At 42.7% G+C, this 19,209-nt stretch overlaps 1 protein-coding gene across 1 annotated transcript in view; it reads left to right on the top strand.

Moving 5' to 3' along the window:
• als2b (alsin Rho guanine nucleotide exchange factor ALS2 b) overlaps positions 1 to 19,209 on the top strand; it is a 99,135-nt gene that overhangs the window by 51,702 nt on the left and 28,224 nt on the right. The window contains exons 20-22 of the mRNA XM_055638502.1: positions 2,346 to 2,510; positions 15,847 to 15,958; positions 17,983 to 18,060. Of these exons, the coding sequence (XP_055494477.1) occupies positions 2,346 to 2,510; positions 15,847 to 15,958; positions 17,983 to 18,060 (355 nt within the window). The remainder of the gene's footprint in view (positions 1 to 2,345; positions 2,511 to 15,846; positions 15,959 to 17,982; positions 18,061 to 19,209) is intronic.

Raw genomic sequence — 19,209 nt, 5'->3', positions numbered from 1 at the left:
TAAACCCCTCTAAACTAGGAGGCTGCAAGGTGACTTGGATAGGCTGGGTGAGTGGGCAAATGCATGGCAGATGCAGTATAAAGTGGATAAATGTGAGGTTATCCACTTTGGTGGCAAAAACAGGAAAGTAGACTATTATCTGAATTGTGGCCGATTAGGAAAAGGGGAGATGCAATGAGACCTGGGTGTCATGGTACACCAGTCATTGAAAGTAGGCACGCAGGTGCAGCAGGCAGTGAAGAAAACGAATGGTATGTTAGCATTCGTAGCAAAAGGATTTGAGTATAGGAGCAGGGAGGTTCTACTGCAGTTGTACAGGGTCTTGGTGAGAACACACCTGGAGTATTGGTACAGTTTTTGGCTCCTAATCTTGCCATAGAGGGAGTACAGAGAAGGTTCACCAGACTGATTCCTGCGATGTCAGGACTTTCATATGAAGAAAGACTGGATAGACTCGGCTTGTACTCGCTAGAATTTAGAAGATTGAGGGGGGATCTTATAGAAACTTACTAAATTCTTAAGGGGTTGGACAGGCTAGATGCAGGAAGATTGTCCCCGATGTTGGGGAAGTCCAGAACAAGGGGTCACAGTTTAAGGATAAAGGGGAAATCTTTTAGGACTGAGATGAGAAAAACGTTTTTTACACAGAGAGCGGTGAATCTGTGGAATTCTCTGCCACAGAAGGTAGTTGAGGCCAGTTCATTGGCTATATTTAAGAGGGAGTTGGATGTGGCCCTTGTGGCTAAAGGGATCAGGGGGTATGGAGAGAAGGCAGATTCAGGATACTGAGTTGGATGATCAGCCATGATCATATTGAATGGCTGTGCAAGCTCGAAGGGCCGAATGGCCTCTACTCCCGCACCTATTGTCTATGGTTCTATGACTGCGTCCAACTGCTGTCTGGTTCGTTGATCGGTTTGCTAGATATGAACTGTTTTGGGAGAGAAAAATGCTCACGGCAGACCAAACGTGTTAAACAGAAATTGGTCAGATATTGAGCTTCACACAGTGAGAAATCATGTGAAATAATCACTGAATTTAATTTTAAATGAATGTACCTGCATGTTATACTGTTTAGTTTGGAGATACAGCCAGATAGTCTGGTTGATACAACCAGATTAGTTTGGAGATACAACCAGATAGTCCACTTAGTTCGCACCGACCAGCGATTTTTGTTACAGATTTGACAATTTTATTTGGCGACCAATCAAACGCTGTCTCTAAGGGGGTTGCATCCAATCACCAACCAGCTTGCCTTAAAATTCCCGTCCAATCAACAAATACGTCTCCTCCCGTCCAATCAGCCGCTGTCTCCAAGGGCATTGTGTCCAATCACATAATTAGCTGCTACGGTAAAGGTTGGAAGCCAGCGGAGCTACTGACGGGCAAACGGGAGAGAGCAGGAGAGATTCACACAGTGTATAATCCATAGCACCTAGTGTACAATTTCATAATATATACTAAATAACTGGGCTGACACACCTTGGCTGGGAATCTGGGGTTCACCAAAATTGTTCCCAATTGGGCCCCGCACCCCCTAAGGCCGACCCTGAGTAGAGAGGTTGTGCAGGCTAGGATTTTACTCCTTGGAGTGCAGGAGGATGAGGGATGAGCTTATAGAGGTGTACAAAATAATGAGGGGAATGGATTGGGCAAATGCACAGTCTTTAGGGGGCTCTATCAGAGGGATAGGATAGGTTTTGAAGGATATGGGCCGAATGCAGGTAGGTGGGACTGGTGTTGATGGGGCATGTTGGTTGGCATGGGCAAGTTGAAACAAAGGGCCTGTTTCCAAGCTGTCTAACAGATTAACAGATGAATAGAGAAATTGAGCTGTGCTGCCAGTGTTTGGGACCCTCTGCAACCAAAAGACTATTAGTTCCTTAATAAATTAAATGTTTTTATGCAATTGGTCAGGTTATTAATTGGCAACAAGGGATGAAGAATAGATGCAGATCAGCTATAGACAGAATGCAGGTTTGAGCTGAATGAGATATTCCTGCCATACCGAATTAGAATGATTGAAGTCCCTTGTTCTGTCGGTGACTCAGTTTTCACAGAGAAAACAAATTAATTTAGTCATACGCCTTTTTAAAAAATATTCAGCAACTTCATGTTCACCTGTTGATTTGAGCATTTTCATCGAAGATCCCAAACAGAACAAGGGCCTGAAAGATCCAAAAGTAGGTGATGGTTTATCTGATATCAAGCATGGTGTTTTACCAATGTCCAATACTGGCTTTCTGTGGTAGCTGAATAATGATTAGTTGTCTCTGCTTTTCCATTCCTGGCTACCTTGACCTCTCACTCCCTCCTTTACCAATGCCCCCTCTCTTTCCTCACAGATGTGCCACAGGAGAGGTGTATGAGGGCAGTTTTCAAGATAACATGCGTCATGGGCATGGGTTGCTCCGAAGTGGCAAACTCACATCATCCTTTCCCAGTATGTTTATTGGCCAGTGGGCACAAGACAAGAAAATGGGCTACGGAGTATTTGATGATATCACAAGGTAATGGATTTATTTTTGCAACATGATCTCCTTCTATGCGAGTCAAAGAGCACTATTTGTAATTTATACGATATGATACAACGATACAATAGAACTTTATTAATCCCAGGAGAGAAATATGGGGGTTAATGCCTGGCTTATGGCTGTTTTTATGTGTGCTATGTGCTGCCAAATCTGCAACTTGATCTGTAACATGTCCTCTGTGCCTTTTGGAATTGCAAAATAAAACATCAACCGCTCTAACAGTTGACATTCCAATGCTGAAGGGGTGGAGATGCAGGTTTTGTCACCAACTGGAGGCAGAAGATCTCAATGAAACCAGAGAGGAAGCTTGAAACCAAACGAGAAAACTCTTGTTCCTTAGGCAAACATGACCTGCTTTTTCAGGTCTTTTTAACTATACCTGAAACGTCACCTATTTGTGTTCTCTAGTGAAGCTGCCTGACCCGTTGAGTTACACCTGCTTTTAGATTTGTTCAATAGTTGTTACTGTAGATCTGTTCAAACTAGCCACCTCCAAGTGTTCGGTTGGATGTGTCCACGGGATTAACCAGATTAAATTACTTTATTGTCAGATGGATTCTTTTCAAGCCAATTCAGGAACCCTGAATAGTTGATTGTTCCATTGTGCATATTCCTTTGAACACACCATGCACTCCTTTATTTTTTAAAGAGAACACATTATTAATCTATGATGTGGAGCTTTAATGAATATATTTAATGTAATGCATTTAATGTTACTAAATGTAACCCAATGCTTCACGTGTAGAATCAGACCAAATGAACATCAAGCCAAAATAGATAGTTTGAAGGGTGATTTTAAAAAAAGCTTGGTCATGGTGGCGGTTTTGGAAATGTTAGAGATGCATTCATATAGCACCGTACACCTCCCTTTGAGAACATCCCAAAGTGCTTTTCAGTCAAAGAAATACTACTTGGTTTTATTGAACTGCAGGACATGCAGCTGCCAATTTGTGTGAACTTGCTTCCACAATCGATAATGTAATATTGTCCAAATAATGTGACTGCAGTCAGCTGCAACATTACACTGTCGCTACCACGTTTAGTTTCTTGTACTTACCTGGCATTTGGATGGTTGGGCATGGAATATTTATCAGCCCCAAGTGATGAAAAATTGACAAACTGTGTTTGTGATCAAGTGGCACTAATTGTGAAATTCGAGCAGGTACTTTGTCTTGTGAGTTAACTTTCATCCCCATTGTGATTTCTGTGTTGGAGACACGAGTGATTATATCTGTCTGGATGCAGGAGCGCCAAGATCAGGTGCCCACCTTGAGCACTCCTGGAACGATGTTGCCTGGATTCAGTGCTGACCAGGGAATGCTGCAAGCCTCAATCTTTGGGGTCCCTAAAGCTGCTCAGCTCGGTAAACTCATCAGCCTGCTGCATACCCCTCTTTGATGTCCTCCAAACACCACCTATCTAACAAAGATTACAATTTTACCACCCCCAATGCCTCCCAGCTCCCTGGAATCTATTCCAGGCACGGTAGCGCAGTGGTAGAGTTGCTGCCTTGCAGCACCAGAGACACGGGTTTGATCCCGACTACGGGTGCTGTCTGTACAGAGTTTGTACGTTCTCCCCATGACCGTGTGGGTTTTCTCAGAGATCTTCAGTTTCCTCTCGCACTCCAAAGACGTACAGATATGTAAGTTAATTATCTTGGCTTGTGTGTAAAAAAAATTGTCCCTAGTATGTGCCGGATAGTGTTAATGTGCGGGGATCGCTGGTCGACGCGGACTCGGTGGGCTGAAGGGCCTGTTTCCGTGCTGTATCACTAAACGTCCACAAAACTCTGCTACAAACCCAACTGAACCCATGCTTAACTTCTAACCGTAGCCTTAGGAATAGAAGATGAGGTGTGACACCTTAATACAGTGCATTTAGAAAGTATTCAGACCTCTTCATTTTTTCCACATTTTTGTTACGTTACAGCCTTATTTTAAAATCGATTAATGTCATTTTTTTAAATCATCAATCTACACACAATACCCCAGAATGAAGAAGCAAAAACAGGTGTTTAGAAATTTTTGCAAAGTAAATAGAAATAACTGAAATATCACATTTACAAGTATTCAGACCCTTTGCTATGACACTCAAAATTGAGTTTCATCCTGTTTCCATTGATTATCCTTGAGATGTTTCTGCAACTTGATTGGAGTCCACTAGTGGTAAATTAAATTGAGTGGAAATGGAAAGGCACACACCTGTCCCACAGTTGACAGTGCATGTCGGAGCAAAAACCAAGCCATGAAGATGAAGGAATTGAGGAATTGTCTGTAGACCTCTGAAACAGGATTGTGTCGAGACACAGATCTGCGGAAGGGTATAAAACAATTTCTGCAGCATTGCAGGTCCCAAAGAGTACAGTGACCTCCGCCATTCTTAAATGGAAGAACTTTGGAACCACCAGGACTCTTCAAAGAGCTGGCCACCCAGCCAAACTGAACAATTGGGGGAGAAGGGCCTTGGTCAGGTGACTAAGAACCCAATTGTCACTCTGACAGAACTCCAGAGTTCTTCTGTGGAGGTGGGAGAACCTTCCAGGAGGCCAACTATATCTGCAACACTCCACCAATCAGGCCTTTATGGTAGAGTGGCCAGACAGAAGCCACTCCTCAGTAAAAGGCACATGACAGCCCACTTGGAGTTTGCCAAAAAGCACCTAAAAGACTCTCAAACCATGAGAAACAAGATTATCTGGTCTGATGAAACCAGGATTGAACTCTTTGGCCTGAATGCCAAGCATCACGTCTGCAGGAAACCAGGCACTGCTCATCACCTGGTCAATACCATACCTATGATGAAGCATGGTGGTGGCAGCATCATGCTGTGGGGATGTTTTTCAGCGGCAGGAACTGGGAGACTAGTCAGGATTGAGGGAAATATGAGTCTGAAAGTCTGAAGAAGGGTTTCGGCCTGAAACGTTGCCTATTTCCTTCGCTCCATAGAAGCTGCTGCACCCGCTGAGTTTCTCCAGCTTTATTGTGTACCTTTGAGGGAAATATGAACGGAGCAAAGTACAGAGAGTTCCTTGATGAAAACCTGCTCAAGAGCCTTTTGGACATCAGACTGGGGTGGAGGTTCACCTTCCATCAGGACAACGACCCAAAGCACACAGCCAAGACAACGTAGGAGTTTCCTTGTGACCAGTCTGCAATGTCCTTGAGTGGCCCAGCCAGAGCCCGGACTGGAACCCGATCGAACATCTCTGGAGGGATCTGAAAATAGCTGTGCACCAAGCTTGTAGCGTCATACCCAAGAAGACTTGAGTCTGTAATCGCTGCCAAAGGTGCCTCAACAAAGTACTGAGTAAAGGGTCTGAATACTGATGTAAATGTGATATTTCAGCTATTTATTATTAATTACTTTAATCGCTTCTTCATTCTGGGGTATTGTGTTTAGAATGATTTAAAAAAAAAAAATGAATTTAATCCTTTTAAAAATAAGACTGTAACGTAACAAATTGTGGAAAAAAGTGAAGGGGTCTGAATACTTTCTGAATGCACTGTATGTGATAGTATGCTACATGTAGTGGGCTACGATGAATTCTGATGTGATGGGTCAATTCCAATACATTAACAATAATACAGTGTGTCACTTCGTATGCATGGAGCTTCTGGATAAATACTGTTAAATGATGTAGATTAATAGTTCACACAGAAGTGGAATAGAATTTTTGGCTGTGCAATATTTATTCCATTACTTTGTTCCAGAAAGGAAAGGATAATAAATGAATAGTTTGCTATTTAGTTGCAGAAAATATTGCTGAAAGGGAATTGCATTTATTGACATCTTTCATGGACATACCTGGGTTGTTACTAAGTGAATTAAGTACTCTGAAGTGTAATGATGTGAGTGAAATATTATTAAACACCAAAAACACAATGCAATGAAGATTCAATTCAACATCTAGTCGAAGGAAAGCTCTGTGACCATTTATTTTCCTGAAATTACATAATGTTATAAATTTGAGCGGAGAACGCAATTATTTTGCAGCTTTCATAGAATTGAAGAGGAGAAGTGCAAATGTAGTATATATTTGACATTGAATCAGTGTCAGTTTTAAAATGCAATCCAATCTGTCTAGTACTTCATATCCCTAAAGTATTTTCTTTAGATATTTATCAATTTCCCTTTGAAGGTTTCTCATGGCTGTAAAATACTAATTAGTGGAAACAAATTAGTCACCAATTAGACAGTATTTTACAACCATGAGGTGTCCAATCTTGCTCTCCAGCATAACAAATTCTTCTGAAGTATATTTTATTTGATGCAAGGACCACAGGGCGTGATGTGCATGTAGATAACGTCCAAAAAACAGGAATATGACAATGAAGTAATCTGTACCAATGTTAATGATTTAATGTAAACGGTTTATAGTTGGTAACCTTTGACAGTTGAGTGCTACTTGGGCACCACTTCGTTAGTACTATACTGTGCTTAAAAGGTTTCAGAAGTAAAACTTGAATCCTTTACTTTCTGATTCTGCGGTAAAGTGAAGAGATTTGGGTATCTTGAAGAGTGTGTGACCAGAAGCCGTGCATGTAAGTGAAGAGAGTGTTATTCGAGTGGGTGTTTATACAGCTCTGGATATCTATATTTGTGTGGTACTTGTATTTCTTTCTGAAAATCCAGGAGGCATTATGAAGCTTTTTTTTTGGTCCATTGTTTCTGAATATGTCGTTAGATCCGTCAATTTTACCAAGCTTTTGGTATTTTTTTCGTTGTGGGGGGAAAAATACAAAACCAATCGTGTGAAGTCCATTCAGAAATATCCAGTCTCTACATGTAAAGAAGGGACACAAAATACATATTTGATCCTTTTCTTTCAGCATCAATTTTCTCCAAGCTCCCCAATACAACACCACATAATTCCTAGCACTTCAGAGTTGTGAGGTGATTTTTCCAACCCCACCTACAAAATTTCCAAATAAAATTTCCCAATATTCAAACCTTGTGTCCTTTGATCAACCATGATCTTATTGAATGGCGGTGCAGGCTCGAAGGGCCGAATGGCCTACTCCTGCACCTATTTTCTATGTTTCTATGTTGATTTTTTTGAATGCCACACTGAATGACTCCGTGTGACTATATCCCCTTTATTATGAAGAGCTTACATTTGTTATTTTAACTAATTATTTCATAACCTGGAGATTTGTACAGGTCCTTTTTGGTATCCTCAAATAACTGCAGCCATTGAGCTGCCTATTAGCTACGCTCTTGCTTCACCAACGCATAAGCCACCTCTGCATCTCTCCTGTTCTCTTGGGCACTCTCTTTGCTCTCTTTGCTCAATGCAGTCAGTCCCAAACAAGTCATAGGATGCCTATAATACGCTCTCCTGTCCCATTTGTTTTTGCCTGGACTTTTTGCATCTGCACCAAAGATTGTCACTGCAAAACAACTGCCCGAAGAGTGGTAAATGTGTTCTGGATACTCAATGAATAAATTCCTGAGTTTTCTATGAAGGACAACCCCTGTGCAAAGACCCTTGTTTTACTTCTGATCCATATGACAGCATTAGTTTTGATCACAAGGAATTGTTAGTAGGCAGGGGTGGTGAAGCAAACTGTTCCTGATTGGTGTATATTTGCTGCGTTTCATGTGGATAGAATCTGTCTTGCAACAAATCCGTGGCGAACTCCTTCATTCTCATTCTGGGTTTGCATGTGGAAGATCACTGGCAGTGGGAGGTGGATGGAAGCTGAAATATCCATCCCGTTTCTTTCCCACCCCCCAACCCCCCTGTCATGACTTTGACCAGGAGGGCAAGAACTGGGGGATATGGCAGGAATCCATTCTTTGTGCTTTGTTTCCTGTCCACATTTCTGACTGTTCTTGTCCCCCTTGCAGGACACCCGCCGCCACGTGTCCTGCTTCCACCAGGAGGGTGGGATGGTCCTGGCCATGGACGTCTCGGGTGCCATCATCAGTGCAGTTCCGTGACCAGCCAGCGGGAGGCACCGGGTGAGCCCAGCCACAATCTGCCTGCACCCTTCTCTTCCCCTATGCATGGAACACATCACCCCTGCATGGCACCCTATCTAATGGCCCTTCCTGGCTGAAAACTAACAGTTAAGCTAAGAAGCTTGGCTCTTCGTACTGTAATATGGGTCCTGGCGCTGCTGTGAAGCCAGAATCTCATGTAGTGACTGCAGATCACCACCTGCCCAATTCCATTCACGTCAACCTTGGCACCAGCCTGCCTCTCCTCCATTCATCTTGTCAGGTTAAATATGCAGACTCTCGCCAAAGCCACTGATTTTGCCACTGATTTCGAGAAGTGAATGCGAGCCGGTCATTCAATATAGATGTAATTACAAATTGACTGTGTGATCAGGTTATCCTCTTCATGAGAGTGATGTGCTGACTAAAAGTTCTCTAATTGACAGCCTGTTTGAAATGAGCCGACTATCATTGCAAGTTAAGGAATGTAACTTTGGAGTTTTTCTCTCCTGGCTCACTGCCTCAATGAGGAAAGTAATCAAATCCAGGAGATAACTGTGTAAAAGGGCATGCATTTTCATAATGCCTTTATAACTTAAGGATGTTGTAAAATTATTTTCAAACTATGACGTTTTCACAGAAGCCTTTGCAATGGATACAACATCGACTTTGCACACAGCAAACTAAAAGAAATAGTGCTGTTAATAACGGTATATACTGATTTAGTGGTATTATCCCCTATCCCCTCATCTGTTATGCTTTCACATGGTTTCAAAGCATGTTGTATCCACATAGCCAATAAAGCTTGGGTTTAAGATCACCCCTGTATTCCTCTGAATATCCCGAATGGCAGTTCTTGTAATGGAGAAAGAATTTTCTCGGGCTCAATGGCTCTTTGCGTGATTGAGAAGCCGGATGCATTCGTTCATTGGCTGTCGTTGCTTAGTGAGGTAGGTTTTGCCACCTCGGGTACATCCCCTTCCTTCTGAACTGCCAGATTTTGACATTAGCGTTGAGTCGACGGGCCTCAATGGTACATGTTTTTTTGGATCGGGAGGTAATACGTTGGACAATTAACAGATGGCTCTCTCTGTCATTGGTGTAAATGCCTCTGTGCTTGAGGGCACCTTGAGCATGTCTTTCATTAGTTCCTTTAGCTCATTGGCCCATGAGGAGCTGGGAAAGAGAATCCAGTTCTTGGGCATTGGGCAGGGCAATTCAAGTCGGATGGATACAATTTCATGGTGATAATCCAGAGACCCTCCAATTTGATCCCTGGGATTAGACTTGAACACCCGATAAAAGCACCAGAAGGTCTTAATCTGATGCTGGTGAATGGTCTCGTTCTGCTGGAATGGAAGAGGACCATTTACCTGGCTTGGGGGATGTTTCTGGAGGACATTTTGTTCAACGATCAAGTCAATTATGAAAAATATGGAAGGGAAATAATGGTTTCTCCATTGTATGGACTGTAGAAATCTCCAGGCAAGGGGAAAAGCAACAAGCATCTACTTTTTAGTCGATGCTTTTCGTGATGCTGTGATGTGATGGTCATAGCTCAATTCTGCTTCCCTGACCTGCAATATCTTTCGGACGACTGGTTAGTTGTCAACTCTCTGAAGACAGTGTTAACATTCCTAAAACCCTTATCTCACGGTGCGAGTCTACCCATGAGTAATCCCGAGTTAGTTGTCAACTCTCTGAAGACAGAGTGTTAACATTCCGAAAACCCCTGTCTCACGGTGCGAGTCCACCCACGAGTAATCCCGAGTTAAAAACAAATCAAACTTGTGGTAATCACATAGAATTAACGTAGCGGGAACGTCTGAACTCGTGGACGTAACTTAGCGACTCGTAATGCTAACAGCAGGTACTCTGGAAACTTGTTAACTCGTGAACATTTTTCAACATGAAGGAAAAAATTTGAAGCTTTTAAACTTGTTGTAATACCATAGTAGCTCGTGAGTTTACCGTAGTGACTCGTGAGTAACGCGTGGGTTTGGTCTGAGTGCCAGAAGTGAAATGTTGAAGATTAGTCATCTCCAGAGAACTTGGATAGGTGACGTTTCGGGTTGGGATCCTTCTTCAAACTTTAGACCCTTCTTTCACCCGAAACGTCACCTGTCCATGTTCTCCACAAATACTGCCTGATTCCAGCACTTTGTTTTTTTTTGTAAACCAGCTTCTGTAGTTCCTTATGTTCCAAAATGTAATGCTTTATAAATGTCCAGAGATGCTGCCTGTCCCGCGGAGTTACTCCAGCACTTTGCGTCTGTCTCCCTGGAGACCTCGTTTCCCACGCAATGTGACATCTACCGTGCATACATTGCCAACTGTTGTTTTGGCAGCAGCAACATAATCTCCCGGTTAGAACACTCAGTGTTGCTGAGTCCTAGTTTATGTAGAGACAAGAAACGGCAGATGCTGGAATCATGATCATAAAACACACACAAAGTGATGGAGGAACTCGCACAGCGCTGTGGTAACTCAGCAGGACAGGCAGCATCAACGGAGGGAATGGACACGTTGATTCGGCTCGAAAAGAAGGGACCCGTTCCGAAACATTGCCTATCCATTCCCTCCACAGATGTTGCCTGACCCGCTGGCTTACTTCGACACTTCGTGAGTTCATAAGTCATAGGAGCAGAATTAGGCCATTCGGCCCATCGAGTTGCTCCAACACTTTGTCTTTCGCTAAACCTGCCAGCATCTGTGGTTCCCCCCATGTCTCCATTTGACAGCTGGAAGAACTCAGCGGGTCATGGAGTCTAAAGAAGGACCCTGACCCGAAACCTCGCCTGCTCGTTTCCTTCCACCAATTTCATGTAGTTACTTTTCGATAAAACCCCACTGTCCCAGTTATTCCATGTCCATTTAATTCCGCGTCTCCATTTCATTCATTAAGTCGGCGGTACTGTCACATTGTTCGTTTTCGGGCAATACAATGGAACAGTCTGAAGAAGGGTGGCGATAGACACAAAGCTGGAGTAACTCAGCGGGACAGGCAGCATCTCTGGAGAGGAGGAATGGGTGATGTTTCGGATCGAGACTTCGACAGACTGGTAAGGGAAACGAGAGATATAGATGATGTTGTAGAAAGATAAAGAACAATGAATGCAAAAATGTTAAGATGATAAAGGAAACAGACCATTGTTTGCTGTTCGTTGGGTGAAAACGAGAAGCTGGTGCGACTTGGGTGGAGGAGGGACAGACAGAGGGAACAGAACCGTACGATGAGCGGTTAATGTTAGTGTTCAAGAAGGAACTGCAGATGCTGGACGATCGAAGGTACACACTATTGCTGGAGAAACTCAGCGGGTGCAGCAGCATCTATGGAGCGAAGAAAATAGGCGACGTTTCGGGCCGAAAACCCTTCTTCAGACTGGTGGGAGGGGAGAAGGAAGGAAAAAGGGGAGGAGGAGGAGCCCGAAGGGCGGGGGGGATGGGAGGAGACAGCTCGAGGGTTAAGGAAGGGGAGGAGGAGACAGCAAGGGCTAGCAAAATTGGGAGAATTCAACATTCATGCCATCAGGATGCAAGTTGCCCAGGCGGAATATGAGGTGCTGTTCCTCCAATTTCCGGTGTTGCTCACTCTGGCAATGGAGGAGACCCAGGACAGAGAGGTCGGATTGGCAATGGGAGGGGGAGTTGAAGTGCTGAGCCACCGGGAGTTTAGGTAGGTTATTGCGGACTGAGCGGAGGTGTTCGGTGAAACGATTGCCCAACCGCCGCTTAGTCTCCCCGATGTAAATCAGCTGACATCTAGAGCAGCGGATGCAGTAGATGAGGTTGGAGGAGATAGAGGTGAACCTTCGTCGCACCTGGAACGACTGCTTGGGACCTTGAATGGAGTCGAGGGGGGAGGTGAAGGGACAGGTGTTGCATTTCTTGCGGTTGCAACGGAAAGTGCCCGGGGAGGGTGTGGTACGGGAGGGAAGGGAAGAATTGACAAGGTAGTTACGGAGGGAGCGGTCTTTGCGGAAGGCAGACATGGGGGGGAGATGGGAAGATGTGGCGAGTGGTGGGGTCACTTGGAGGTGGCGGAAATGGCGGAGGATTATGTGTTGTATTTGCCGGCTGGTGGGGTGAAAGGTGAGGACCAGGGGGACTCTGCCCTTGTTGTGAGTGCGGGGATGGGGAGAGAGAGCAGTGTTGCGGGGTATGGAAGAGACTCTGGTGCGAGCCTCATCTATGGTGGCGGAGGGGAATCCCCGTTCCCTGAAGAACGAGGACATTTCTGATGCCCTGGTATGGAATGTCTCATCCTGGGAACAGATGCGGCGTAGGCGGAGGAATTGGGAGTAGGGGATGGAGTCTTTACAGGGGGCATGGTGGGAAGACGTGCATTCCAGATAGCCATGTGAGTCAGTTGGTTTGTAGTGTATGGGTTAATGTTAGAGGTTGTTCACTAACCTATGTTTACATCGTCCCCTCTAGCAATGAATAAATATCATTCGGTTACCGTATTATTGACTACAACCGCCCGTTTAAAAACACTAATGACTGCTCTTTAATTCTCAACCACTGGATATTTGCCTGGAAACATATTGCATGTTTTCGTTCAGTGAGATAATTCAATTTTAATAGACTGAGGTGATAAATCCGGCGCCACTTCACAACAAACTAAACGACCTATAATTTAAATAGAGCATTAAGGATCGATAATAAAATTCCCAAGACTATTTCACATACATAATTCCAGCACCACTTCACACTGAGCTGTTCGTGATGTTTAAAGGGGCTGGCATCTGCCCCGATCCGTTGTTCGGATAAAACACAGTTTGAAATAATTTGAAGTTTTGAAATTAATCCTCGCCGCCTAATGTACACTTTGGGCTAAGATTTGATCCCTGCACAAAGCGCAATGTAAACGGAATGGAATCTCTATTAACTTTCTCTCTACATAATGGAAGTGATCACATTCGGCCCTTCGACAGCATTGCCATTCAATATGACCATGGCTGATCATCCAAAATCAGTACACAGTTCCTGCTTTCTCCCCATATCCCTTGATTCTGTAACCCTAAGAAATTTAAACATGGGAGGCTTTTTATAGTGAAAAGAAAAACCTGCATGGCATCATTTTTACCATGTGATGATTTCTCCACACGTCGGTAGTCGTTGGCTCAAGAGTAACTCGGGAAAGGAACTTGGTACATTGCAGAAATGAGAAGTAAACGGCAAACTTAGACATACATGTGGGAACTCGTTTAAACTCGTGAACATAAACTTGGAATCTCGTAGAAAACCACGAGTTTGATTTTTTTTTCTTTCACTCGGGATCACTTGTGGGTGGACTCGCACTGTGAGACAGAGCTATAACTACTGCTGTTCCACCATGAAGTGCTCTTAGCATCCGAGAAGATTTAGAATGTCGCTAACTTCTCTCAAACTGCTACAGAGAAAGTATTCTGACAGGATGCATCTCGGCTTGGCATTACAACTGCTTTGCTCTTGACCACTGGAACATGCAGAGGTTGGAGAACACTCAGTCCAGTCCATCACAGGCTTGTCACTTCCTTCCATCCAGTCCATCTTCATGGTACGTTGCATCAGCTATCAAACCAATCACCTCTTCCTCATCCCCTTCCAAGAAATGCTGCCACATACTTTTGGTTATTCCAGTATTGTTATTTTTTTTACTCTACTCTACTGTGGATTGCACTACAGGCTTCCACTATTCTGCTGTATTGCACGTCATTGTATCTATTGTTGTGTTTACCAAGGAATTTTAATTGCAGCCTGATGTATAAGAGAATAAAGTAATCTGAATCTATTTAAAGTGAGACCCTCCCATTCTGTTTAATTTTTGTCTGAGTACCTGCAGCAATAGTTTTTCTTCGGGAGCTCCAACTTCCTGTTTCAAATCTGAGTCTCAACTTAGTGACAACTATAAAAGGTCAGAACATTAGATTCCAAATCTACGCTGGGGAAACTGCACTGTTGCCTCTATCAGACCACTGGACTCAACTTAGTCTGGATTTTCCCTTCAACATCTTAAGCCTTCATCACAAACAATATCCTTGGTACAGACTGCACACCCTCTTGGACAACTACATCAAGTTAAGACTGGTTGTCCCTTTAGCACCAATTCTATCATCATTAAAAAGGCAACTCACTTCCACGTTTATTATCTAACAGAATAACATAGAAGTACAATGGATAAACTAATCACTTGATTCATCCTGTCCACAGCATTGTCTGGGCTCTGCTTAAGCCTTCTCCCACTCCTTTTCAAATAACTGTCGGCATAGCTTTGTGTTAATTTCTCCTTCATCTATGTTACTTATCCCAACCATGCATAGTGGCAAGTTTGCCACTCGCGATAAAAATTGACGTAACTCTACTTTAATCCAACTCCTGAAACATCCATATTAATGCCATCTCCACACACATGGTCAGCTTCCCATACAACCTCTAAATATCAGTTCATCCAAAACTCTGCTGTCAATGTTCCATCTTGCACCATGCTACTTGCCTATCATCCTGCATTCACATCATTCCACAATAGGACACTGTCCGTTAATGTTTCCAATCTAAAATTCTTAATGTCATGTTGTATTCCTTATTGGTACCTAATTCCCCACTGCAATGCCTCTAGACCTGTCTTTTGTTTCAGAATTACTACTTTCCCCAGCCCAACCACAAGACCCACCATCTTTCCCAAACCTCAGTGTTTCATTGCAGACCCCCAATTCCTTTGCCCTACCATTGATATTTTGGACTTCAAACTCCCGAGCTCAAATTCCCTGAACTTCTCGATTCTATTTTGAAGCCAAACTTTTATGATGTCTGTTACTAAATCTCCTTTGGCTTGCTATCATTTTCTGGCAGGTTACAGATCTGTGAATGTTTTCCCACACTAAATTATGTTTATAGTTGCAGGTTTTTTTTGTTTTTTTTTGCATGACAATGTGTATGCAGGACAATTATATTACTCAGCAGATGTCCAGAATTATTGGGAATTGCATTGATGTGGAATAACAGACAGTGTAATTGCTAATCCATTGGTAATATTGATGCATCCTTGCAGTTAGTTATCGTTGGATGTGGCCGCTTGCTGTGTAAGTCTGCTTGGTATCACAAATGTTTTCAGCATGTTGGCACAAGAGGATCTGGATACAACAAATCATTTAATTCTGATAACCTTGTTTGTTTTTGCTCATCTGGTGCTGCCTGCTCCTTTCATTTAGTTTACTTAATTTTTGATGTTTAGATCTTTTTGATGTCATTGACCAAGTAGATTCCTTCCTTCTTCTGATATACCTACATGTTCCTTTCTTTAATTCCTTTTGTAAATTTGCCAAAACGCCTTCAACCTTAACCTCGATTAATAAATTTACAACAGTTCTTCCCCTTGTTACAGAGGTGAGAAGTACATGGGCATGTGGTTGGATGATGCTCGACATGGCAATGGAGTTGTGGTCACTCAGTTTGGTCTGTACTATGAAGGCACCTTCAGCAGTAACAAAATGACGGTGAGTTTTTGTCTGCATCACATGGAAAGGTGACCACTCAGTCCAATTCATTCCTACTGAAGTTGACATCCAAACTCTGAGACCCTGTGACAAAATACCCTTTATCTCAGTAATGATCATTCAGTTTTCAAGTTGTGTGGTACCATAACCATAAAGAAGGAACACAAAAGACTATGAAATGCTAGCCTCAGCACATCAAGAAGCATCTGTGAACAGTTTTAATATTCTAGTTTTGTGACCCTCAACAAACGGGTAACAACACATGTCCAATTGTCTTTAAAATACATGACATTTTTTGGACATTGGGTTATTATCAAATGTAAGAATTAAGTTAGTAAAATAAATTTAAATTTGGTATGAGTAAAGATGAGGCAGCTGCCATGGCATGGAGTCATGAAGCAATATATTGTGGAAGAAAATCAGGGAATAAAACCTCCCACTAGGAGGTCTGCATGAGGAATGGCCTTTGGATTCAGATATATACTTCCCTGAAAATGGGTGCAAGTAGATAAAATCACAAAACGACTTGCCAGCACTTTTAGTTTTTTGAATTGGGATGCAAGAATAAAGTAGTATTTTTTTTTTTAATTTGTCGAAAATAGTGTTTTCAGGATCGATTTACAGTTATAAGAAGAAATTAAATACTGGGCTTATTCCAGAAGACTACAGAAAGTTAAGAAAAAATCTTTAATTTTGATGAGGCTAATATAAATAATTTATTCAGATTTAATCATGGTGGGTGATTGACCTTACACTGTCAGAACGAGGTGGGCGGAAATTTATTTGTACCACTTTGCCTATGGGATGGTTACGCCAAAGTTGGTTACATTTTTGAGGGGAATTTGTCCAAGATTTGAAAATGTTTTCTGAGGAAGTTGTGCTTGTGGCATAGAACCTTGGGTCAAACTCAACTCAGCTTTGTTAGCAGTCTGAAGAAGGGTTTTATAAAGTGATCTATCCATATTCCCCAGAGATGCTGCCTGACCTGCTAAATTACTCCAGCACTTTGTGTCGTTTTGTTAGCAGCATATCTCCTTTGTCAGCTGCCTCATGATTTTAAGCCATTGAATTGGCTCACAAGTTTTTGAACCGACCTATGATTCTCCCTTTTGGTCTCGCCACAAAAATGTCCTATTGGTGTACAGACTACACTTGAGCCAAGGAGCAGTTATCTTGAGTGGGTCTACTTCATTGTAAGCTTTTGGGACATATGGTGCAAGAAGTTTGGAGCTACTCCATGGATCCCTTGTTTTGTCATGCCCTCTTGATGCAAACAAAAGGGGAAGATAAAGCGTAAACTTTCAACTGGCTCAAAGGTATGAGATTTTATCATTCTACAGTAGCACATTGCAGGACGAGTGAGCAATAGTTAGTCCGTCAGTCAGTTCATTGATGTCTGGCTCCATTTTCTGGAATTGTTAACCAGTTGCACCTGAGCAGCACATGTGTTACTACTTGGATAGTACTTTTATTTTCCCCCAAGGCAATGGAGCCTGAAACTAGAAGGTACAGGTTTAAGGTGAGAGGGGAGAAATTTTTAATGAGTTCTGAGGAGTGATTTTCCACTCACCAGAGGGTGGTGATTTACTGGAATGAGCTGCCAGAGGAAGTAATACAACCAGTTAAAATCACCGCATTTAAAAGGTGTTTGGGCAGGTACTTGGATAGGAAAGGGGATATGGGCTCAAAGCAAATTTAACAATCATAGCTAGACATCATGGTCAGCATGGACAGAGTAGGTGGAAGAGCCCCGTTTCTGTGCTGTGTGACTAAATTGACATGTGTGTTTCATGAGGATTTGTCTGTTTCTCTACGTTTTGTTTTTTTAACCAGTTAGACAGGTACATGATTGAACGGGTTTGGAGGGATATAGACCAAGAGCAGGCAGGTGGGACTAGTGTAGCTGGGACATGTTGGCCATTGTGGGGAAGTTGGGCCGAAGGGCCTGTTTCCACACTATTACTCAATTACTTTATGACTCTTAAGTGCTGACCAATAATTGAATGCTTATTTCACCTGCACAGGGCTATGGCATCCTTCTCTCTGAGGATGATACCAGCTTTGAAGGAGAATTCTCTGATGACTGGATCTTAAATGGAAAGGTAAAACCATCAACCATCGGTGTGGATGTAAAGGGGTCGGTGTTTACATAGGGTTACTGACTGAGCAGTTGAAGGATAATGGCAGGGAACTCCATTAGGTTCATGAATTAGAAAATGCTTTGGAATGCAGATTACAACAACTATGGGAATGGGTTTGTGAGGCCGGATGACCTAAACCAAATGAGATTCACTGTGTTCCTAACCTCCCATTGATCTGGATATGTGCGGAGCCCCGTAGTTTTATTTGTTCTGCTGATTTTGCTGTGGTGATTTGCATTTGCACTCTTCATTTTGATTGCATCACAAATGTAAACTTTGCTGGCAAACTGGGTGAAGTCCACAGACTCGATAAGATAGTTTTGGTTTTGGGTAATTTTGAACCACAGTAAGTGGAAGGCGTTTGGGCTATGGACTGTGCCAGAATGAAAAGTAAGGATTTTCAAAGCCAGGATTGTTCCAAAACAGACACAAATGCTGGATTAACTCAGCGGGACAGGCAGCATCTCTGTAGAGAAGGAATGCGTGACGTTTCGGGTCAAGACTCTTCTTCAGTCTGCCTGTCCTGCTGAGTTACTCCAGCATTTTGATTTAAACCGGCATCTGCAGTTCTTTCCTACACATTGTTCCAAAACACTTCACTGCCAAATCCAGGTTAATGTTTTAATGCAAGAAATGTCCCAACACCACAATGCAGCGATGACAAGAAAAATTGTCAAAGTGATATTGATTGAGAAATAAATATTGGCGAGGAATGAGGGAAGGTTCTTCCACTGATGGTGATAGCTCATGAAACCTAACCAATTCAATGTTAATCTTTCGCTTTGTTCATTTTAAATTCTGGGGCAGGTACTGTTGGTGGTGGGATTTGGGTTTCTCAACTTCAAGACCTATTCAGTAAAAATATTAATTCAGAATATGAAGAGAAGCAATGCAATATTGGTTCGGGACCTATAATGCCCAACAAGGCCTAAATCTGCAAAATAAAAGCCAGAAAGTATGAATCACTTGGCAGGTCAGGCAATATCTGTGGAAAAAGAAATGGTTACATTTTAGGGATGAGATAAACCTGGGAACAAAGGATCTTGAACCTAAAGTTTTAATTCTACTCCTCTTTCCTAGATGTTGCACTACGTTTCCAGCATTTTTTGT

Source organism: Leucoraja erinacea, chromosome 7 (genome assembly GCF_028641065.1).
Source record: "Leucoraja erinacea ecotype New England chromosome 7, Leri_hhj_1, whole genome shotgun sequence".
In the NCBI taxonomy this organism is placed as follows: Eukaryota; Metazoa; Chordata; class Chondrichthyes; order Rajiformes; family Rajidae; genus Leucoraja; species Leucoraja erinaceus.
The sequence above is the reverse complement of the archived record's forward strand: the minus strand, read 5'-3'. Positions and strand labels throughout refer to the sequence as shown.